At 45.4% G+C, this 8577-nt stretch overlaps 1 protein-coding gene across 1 annotated transcript; it reads left to right on the top strand.

The window, feature by feature from the left end:
* Positions 1-4063: 4063 nt before the first annotated feature.
* LOC125534901 (uncharacterized) lies at positions 4064-4940 on the top strand. The gene is made up of 2 exons (XM_087539572.1): positions 4064-4341; positions 4428-4940. The coding sequence occupies exon 2, from the start codon at positions 4482-4484 to the stop codon at positions 4938-4940; it is 459 nt and encodes a 152-aa protein (XP_087395698.1). The 5' UTR covers positions 4064-4341; positions 4428-4481.
* The last annotated feature ends 3637 nt before the right edge of the window (positions 4941-8577 follow it).

The raw sequence follows: 8577 nt of genomic DNA, 5'->3' as shown, positions 1-8577 counted from the left end.
ATCAACAAACGACATTCGAGGTTCAGCACACTGAGCGGTGCATTAAGGACATAAGCCTTCTATGAAGCAATGAGGACAATCCTCAGTTTACAGACCTAGTCTGCATAATTGCTACTATCAACTTTCAACTAAATTTTCTCTAGGAACATATCTAAACAGTAGAACTGAAGCGTGAGCTACGACATAATTTGCGAAGACCTTTTGACTATGTTCAGGATAATTAAGTTCATCTTATGAACTCCCACTCAGATAGACATCCCTCTAGTCATCTAAGTGATTACATGATCCGAGTCAACTAGGTTGTGTCCGATCATCACGTGAGACGGACTAGTCAACATCGGTGAACATCTTCATGTTGATCGTATCTACCATACGACTCATGCTCGACCTTTCGGTCTCTTGTGTTCCGAGGCCATGTCTGTACATGCTAGGCTCGTCAAGTCAACCTAAGTGTTTTGCATGTGTTCCGAGGCCATGTCTGTACATGCTAGGCTCGTCAACACCCGTTGTATTCGAACGTAAGAATCTATCACACCCAATCATCACGTGGTGCTTCGAAACGACGAACTTTCGCAACGGTGCACAGTTAGGGGGAACACTTTCTTGAAATTTTAATGAGGGATCATCTTATTTACTACCGTCGTTCTAAGCAAATAAGATGTAAAACATGATAAACATCAGATGCAATGAAATAGTGACATGATATGGCCATCATCACTTTGCTCCTTTTGATCTCCATCTTCGGGGCTCCATGATCATCATTGTCACCGGCATGACACCATGATCTTCATCATCATGATCTCCATCATCGTGTCTTCATGAAGTTGTCTTGCCAACTATTACTTCTACTACTACAGCTAACGGTTAGCAATAAAGTAAAGTAATTACATGATGTTTATGTTGACACGCAGGTCAAAAATAAATTAAGACAACTCCTATGGCTCCTGCCGGTTGTCATACTCATCGACATGCAAGTCGTGATTCCTATTACAAGAACATGATCAATCTCATACATCACAAATCATTCATCACATTCTTCTTGGCCATATCACATCACATAGCATACCCTGTAAAAACAAGTTAGACGTCCTCTAATTGTTGTTTGCATGTTTTACGTGGCTGCTATGGGTTTCTAGCAAGAACGTTTCTTACCTACGCAAAAACCACAACGTGATATGCCAATTGCTATTTACCCTTCATAAGGACCCTTTTCATCGAATCCGATCCGACTAAAGTGGGAGAGACAGACACCCGCCAGCCACCTTATGCAACTAGTGCATGTTTGTCGGTGGAACCGGTCTCACGTAAGCGTACGTGTAAGGTTGGTCCGGGCCGCTTCATCCCACAATGCCGCCGAATCAAGATTGGACTAGTAACGGTAAGCATATTGAACAAAATCAACGCCCACAACTACTTTGTGTTCTACTCGTGCATAGAATCTACGCAATAGACCTAGCTCATGATGCCACTGTTGGGGAACGTAGCAGAAATTCAAAATTTTCCTACGTGTCACCAAGATCTATCCATGGAGAGACCAGCAACGAGGGGAAGGAGAGTGCATCTACATACCCTTGTAGATCGCTAAGCGGAAGCGTTCAAGAGAACGGGGTCGATGGAGTCGTACTCGTCGTGATCCAAATCACCGATGATCCTAGTGCCGAACGGACGGCACCTCCGTGTTCAACACACGTACAGCCCGGTGACGTCTCCCATGCCTTGATCCAGCAAGGAGAGAGGGAGAGATTGAGGAAGACTCCATCCAGCAGCAGCACAACGGCGTGGTGGTGGTGGAGGAGCGTGGTGATCTAGCAGAGCTTCGCCAAGCACCGCGAGATATGAGGAGAAAGAGAGGTAAGGCTGCGCCAACAAGGAGAGGAACACGTGTGTTGTGGGCAGCCCAAACCTCAAGTATATATAGGGGAAGGGGAGGGGCTGCGCCCCCACCTAGGGTTCCCTCCCTAGGGGTGGCGGCAGCCCCTAGATCCCATCTAGGGGCGGCCAAGGGGAGGGAGAGGGGGAGGCGCACCAGGGTGGGCCTTAGGGCCCATCTGCCCTAGGGTTTGCCCCCCTTCCCACTCCCTTGTGCCTTGGGCCTTGGTGGGGGGCGCACCAGCCCACCTGGGGCTGGTCCCCTCCCACACTTGGCCCATGCATCCCTCCGGGGCTTGTGGCCCCACTTGGTGGACCCCCGGGACCCTCCCGGTGGTCCCGGTACGTTACCGATAAAACCCGAAACTTTTCCGGTGACCAAAACAGGACTTCCTATATATAAATCTTTACCTCCGGACCATTCCGGAACTCCTCGTGATGTCCGGGATCTCATCCAGGACTCCGAACAACATTCGGTAACCACATACAAACTTCCTTTATAACCCTAGCGTCATCGAACCTTAAGTGTGTAGACCCTACGGGTTCGGGAACCATGCAGACATGACCGAGACGTTCTCCGGTCAATAACCAACAGCGGGATCTGGATACCCATGTTGGCTCCCACATGCTCCACGATGATCTCATCGGATGAACCACGATGTCAAGGACTTAATCAATCCCGTATACAATTCCCTTCGTCTATCGGTACGATCCTTGCCCGAGATTCGATCGTGGGTATCCTGATACCTTGTTCAATCTCGTTACTGGTAAGTCTCTTTACTCGTTCCGTAACACATCATCCCGTGATCAACTCCTTGATCACATTGTGCACATTACGATGATGTCCTACCGAGTGGGCCCAGAGATACCTCTCCGTTTACACGGAGTGACAAATCCCAGTCTCGATTCGTGCCAACCCAACAGACACTTTCAGAGATACCCGTAGTGCACCTTTATAGCCACCCAGTTACGTTGTGACGTTTGGCACACCCAAAGTATTCCTACGGTATCCGGGAGTTGCACAATCTCATGGTCTAAGGAAGTGATACTTGACATTAGAAAAGCTTTAGCATACGAACTACACGATCTTGTGCTAGGCTTAGGATTGGGTCTTGTCCATCACATCATTCTCCTAATGATGTGATCCCATTATCAATGACATCCAATGTCCATGGTCAGGAAACCGTAACCATCTATTGATCAACGAGCTAGTCAACTAGAGGCTTACTAGGGACATGGTGTTGTCTATGTATCCACACATGTATCTGAGTTTCCTATCAATACAATTCTAGCATGGATAATAAAAAATTATCATGAACAAGGAAATATAATAATAATCAATTTATTATTGCCTCTAGGGCATATTTCCAACACGCGCATCGGCACCGGCGAGCAGGTAAGCGGCATCTTCATCGGCCGGCTGTCCACGGCGTCGAAGCTCCTTCACCGGCCGTCGTTCATCTTCCACCACCGTCCCCCCTCATCCTCAAGCTGCAGCCATGGCCTCTGTGAGTTCAATCCCCCTTTCTCTTTGTTCCTTCTAGCTAGATCTGAGCTGCAGCTAGGGTTTGATCTAGATGCATGGTTGATTAGTGGTCTGATCTGTGAGCTGATATGGTTGGTTGCTATGCTGCGGTTACAATTTGTGGTAGGGCTAGATGTTCAAGCATGTGGTAGGCTAGATTAGTAGTAGAGTTTGAAGTTGAACCTTGTGCTTGTGTTGAATCATGCTCACATCTGTGATTTGTAGCTATTGGTTGTCATGTGCTTGCTATGATAGTGATGAACCATGTACATGTATGCTTAGTATGATAGTGATGAAGCATATGCTTACTATGATAGTGATGAACCATGTACATGTATGCTCCTGCTTTCATGGATTGTCCGGTATGTTGTGTGATATGCTCACTGTCAATGTGTGCCACGATTGTAGGACATGACCACGCAGACGCAAGATCTTAGTCAGGCCCTTGTCGTGTCCGACAGCCAGTTTGCTCCATCATTTGTCGAGGACTCGCAGCCTATGGCCCAGATGGCACCTGATTCAGAGGTGTTCGAGTCTGATTCCCTCTATGTGCCAGTAGTGCTCATTGAGCCAACTATTGCTGCTGTTGCTGCTGCCGCTGCACTCAAGCTAGCAGCAACAAAGGCAAAGAAGGATAGTAGGTCGAACAACATGAAGTGGCAGCCGTTCATGTCCACGTTCGTGCTGAACAAGATGTGTGAGCTCATCCCTAGTGGAGTTAGGACTGACAAAGGCTTCAAGGAGGTGCACTTGAACACCGTTGCGAAGCAGGTGTTCGAGTTCTGTGGGCAAGAGGTGTCTGCCACCCAGGTGTACAACCACACCTGAGGAAGTGGAGAAGTCGATGGGTCCAAGTGTCCAAGTTGAGAGACCTTAGCGGCACCTCATGGGATGAGAACACTTGCTCCATAGTTCTGGAGGTAGAGCACTACGCCGGCCATGTCGCGGTTAGCTCACAGCCCTCTTCCTTTTCATACTGTCCACCATTGCCTACTCCTAATCGCAACTAACAACACTTGTGTTTCATTCTTAGGACCACCCAAGGGACGCTGAGTTCCTCAACATACCCATCCAGAACTACAACCAGATGCAGCACATCTTCTCCTTCGGGTTGGCAATTGAGAAGCATGCCATGGGCTCGGGGGAGCCTCTTGGTTCTCCCATGCCTGACTTCCCTGGGACCCCGGATGTCGAGATCCTTGATGGCCCTGACAAGTCCGCTGCGAAGCCCTTCGACAAGCCATTTGACCCCGTTGATAGGAAGAGGAAGAGAGGAGGCCTGATGGAGGAGGAGATCAATGTCTTCTGCAGCATGACTGAGGCGGTGAAGGAGGTGGCAACAGCCATTAGGGAGTGCAAGCCCCTCGACGTCCACCCTGACCTGTATGGCGCTGTCATGACCCAAGGTGGCTTCAGCGACGAGACTCTCATGGCAGTTCTCAGCCACCTGCTTGACAACAAGGCCCAGGGTGTTGGGTTCGTTGCCATGGCCGACGCTCACAGGGTGTTGTGGCTCAGGAGCTGGCTGGACAAGCACTACTACTAGAGTAGTGCTGCCTGTGAGCGTGCATGATCCCCGACGGCGATGGTGGTGGCAACGACGACGACGATGACGACGTACATTTTGTGTAGCTAGTGCTCAAAAACTTTGATGGTCGGTATATTTTGGTGGGGTGGTATATACTAACCCCTCACGATGACGGTGAACTTGCGGTGGTAGGACGACACCCTCTTTTGGATATGGTGGTAGGTAAACACCAAGATAGTGCTAGGAAGAACTTTCTATGCCGTATCATCATGCATGCTTTACTTCTTCTCTTTTGCTCCATTGTTGTTTGTGTGCTACTTTGCTTGCTACTTGTGTGCTCCATTGATTTCTGCTTCAACTCTTGCTCTTGTGCACTGCTAGGGCAAGTGGTATGCCGTGTTCATTGGTGAGGTTCCAGGGTTTTATAGTTCATGAGAAGAAGTCAATGCACAAGTGGCATCGTATAGCAACAACAACTATAGAGGGTTCAAAACAAAGCAGGCAGCAGAACAAGCTTACTCCGCCTGGGTGCGAAAGCACGGAGGCAGCAGTGTCGACAGTGCCAAGATTGGAGCTGTCAAAGTGGAAGCTGCTAAGGTGGATCGTCAGTTCGGCCTGAAGCTGAAGAACTTCATCATCTTCTCCCAGTTCGTCACCATTGCTGTGTTGTGGCGTTGGTGTGCTAAGTGTGATCATTATGGATAAGCTCACCAACTATGGTACAAGGTAAGCACAATATATACGACGTATGCAACCAAACGCCGTGTTCATGTGTCGCTAGGGCCAATGCAGCCAACCAAACAAAGTGTACTTGCGTATTACCTAATGCAAGGACTAGGAATGCAAACAACCAATCAAGTTGCATATGGCGTATTAGGGCCTGTTTTTGCTCAATCAAACTGGGCTGAGAAGTGCATGCGATGCGAGAATTGTTGACAACGGCAACCAAACACGCCCTGCCTGTATGCTTATCCAGTGTCGGTCATGGGGGTGTAAGAGATACTTAATCGAACGAGCTAAGAGACAACTAAATGGCCTTGATGGTCCACAACTAATTAAGATGATGCTCAGCTTGATAAGATTCCAGCGCCTGGAGCCCCATTCGCCAGTTCAGTCAACCGCCAATTTACAAAAGAAGCACGCGGGAAAGCACCCATGCATGATGCATCGGCTGCAGTGATGCATGAACCTTTTATATTTGTGTACTTCTTCCACGAAGGTACCAAGGGGGTGTTTGTTTCTAAAAACTTTTTTACGTAGGGATTAGAAAAAGTTCCTTTTAGAGATTTTTTTACCAAACGAAAGGGGCTTTTTAAGGACTAAACTAGTCATTTGGGACTAAATGAAGAAGACTCTCAAGAAGAGTTTTTTTGGGACTTTTCCAACAATGCCCTTCCATGCACCCGTTGGTCCGTCACCTCATGGTGTTATTTAATTGTTATTTTTTTATATATTAGGGGCAACATGGTCATTTAATAACCTCTAAGAAGGGACTAGGACTTTTTAATCTCTGGAAACAAACAGAGAGGGACTTTTCAGGGACTAGGGACTTTTTAGTTGGGACTAGAAGTCCTAAGACTAGAGAACCAAACACCACCCAAATAATTGTGTACTTGGCCGCATGCATCGTTATGATGCAGAGGTCGGGGGTTAACCTTCTTTTTGAAAAAAAAATCGTAAATAATTGTGTATTTATCCATAGACAATGCAATAGCAAATGATGAGTGAGTGACGCTTATGCTAGGAAGCCACAGTAAAGCATATAGCGGCTTGATGTACATAATGCAAAGAGTGGTATCTATTGTTAAAGCATTTCAAGTCCTATTCGAATAGGATTTAAATTCGATTCTGAAACAATCGAATTTCATTAAATTTGTTTCGCTGTCAAATATGTAATTAGTTGTTATTTTATACAATTTTGATATTTAGAATTTCAATCTAGAGCCCACACATCAAAATGATACAGAGGCCGGAGGTTTCAACCTCCTTTTCGAAAAAATCTTGTGCCCAGACAAAAACTTTACTCGATAAAATGCAAAGGACCTACTTGGAGCTTCTTGCCCAATCATAACATGAAGTCGGGTCCGTGCAACAAGGCCACCATGCCATGCATCCAGTCCACACATGGGCGCCAGATCCGTTGTGGCGCCAAGACAACACCTCGCTCTACCCCTGCCGTGGTAGGAGGGAAACACCACCATCACCATGCCTCGACATCCAAGCACCAGCAAAACATCATCGATGTCGAGCAACGCCGCCATGTCCAGATCAGCAGCGACCACCCCACATGAGGAGAGAGACCCTGCGCCGCCATCCATCGAGCGAGTGTTGCTTGTCGGCTTATTCCGGCGGCGGCAAGGGGAACAAAGAGAAAGGAGAAGGTTGGGGCGACAGCGGCTAGAGTTCATCGGTGCCGACATGAGTTCATGTAAACATGAAATCAGCGTACATGTAATGGTTGCGAGTATGAATAAGTTACATACGTTTCTAAAAAAAAGGCCAGAAAATAAATACAAAGAAATGAAAATCGGAAAGAAAACCGGTAAACCAAAAAATAAAAATGAATCAAAATCCTTCTGAAACCTTGCCAAAACCAGGCAAAAGGTTCTAGAAGGTTCCTAAGGCCAACGTTGGCCTCTCGCGTCCACCCACTAACGGGGTGACATGATAACAACGTGTAGTGAGCGATCCACTTAGTATTGCTTGTAATGGCCAACCTATAGCATTTTTGTTTAAATTTACGGGTGGTCGGCCCCAAGCATGACCTAGTAACCACATAGTTTATATTTTTTGGAAAAATATTTTAAACTTAAAAGATTTTTGAAATGTTATGAAAACCGGTTTAAATAGTTTTAAAATGCATATATTCTAGAAAATAGAAAAAATCATCTTCCTCAATATAATTGTTAATATATTTAAAATAAATCTTCATCTCATGCTTCAAAAAGTTTTTGTATTAAAAATATTCATGTATTCGAAAAAAAAGTCCACTTGTTCTACGAAACTGCTGTGTATTAAAAAAATGTTCATGTAAGTCTAGATATATCTTCATATACTTTGAAGAATTTTTTTAATTATTTCCCCCCAAAATAATGTAAAACGAAAATAAGTACTGAAAAACAAAACAGAAATAAAATTAATGCACCTTTTGAAGTTTCTATGCATATGTTTTAAAATTAACGCTCCTTTGATTCAAAGGATTTATCATAACATTTTTAGAGAATTAGAATCTTTATATATTTCTCCTACATTGTCGTTCGATTCATAGGAATGAATCCTATACGGATTCTTTCATTTGTACTACATTCTAGCATCCATTCCAACCTATTGGAAACAATCCTTGTTTTTCATGTGACACAATGAGACAAACCCAAATCATGTAGAATTTAAATGAGCATGATATTCCTTCCCGTGTTTTTACTGTCCATGCATTTTACAACCATGCGAATCAAAGAGACCCTAACTTGTCAGAAGGGTGGAGTTGCATGTTTTATGTCTATCATGAAGATCATTATCCACTGCATTTGAACATGTACTAAATACTACTCCCTCCATCTCAAAAGAAGTTATATAAATTTTGCGTGAAGCCAATCGGTGGGTACTTTGGCCATGTTTGTAGGAAAAACCATCACAATTACTACAACACTAATAAAGA

The sequence above is a fragment of the Triticum urartu genome, chromosome 2A, assembly GCF_056163025.1.
Source record: "Triticum urartu cultivar PI428250 chromosome 2A, HENAU_Tu73, whole genome shotgun sequence".
In the NCBI taxonomy this organism is placed as follows: domain Eukaryota; kingdom Viridiplantae; phylum Streptophyta; class Magnoliopsida; order Poales; family Poaceae; genus Triticum; species Triticum urartu.
The sequence above is the reverse complement of the archived record's forward strand: the minus strand, read 5'-3'. Positions and strand labels throughout refer to the sequence as shown.

Coding starts and splice junctions, on each gene's coding strand:
- LOC125534901 (XM_087539572.1), top strand. CDS start 4,482: ATGCAGCACATCTTCTCCTTCGGGTTGGCAATTGAGAAGCATGCCATG.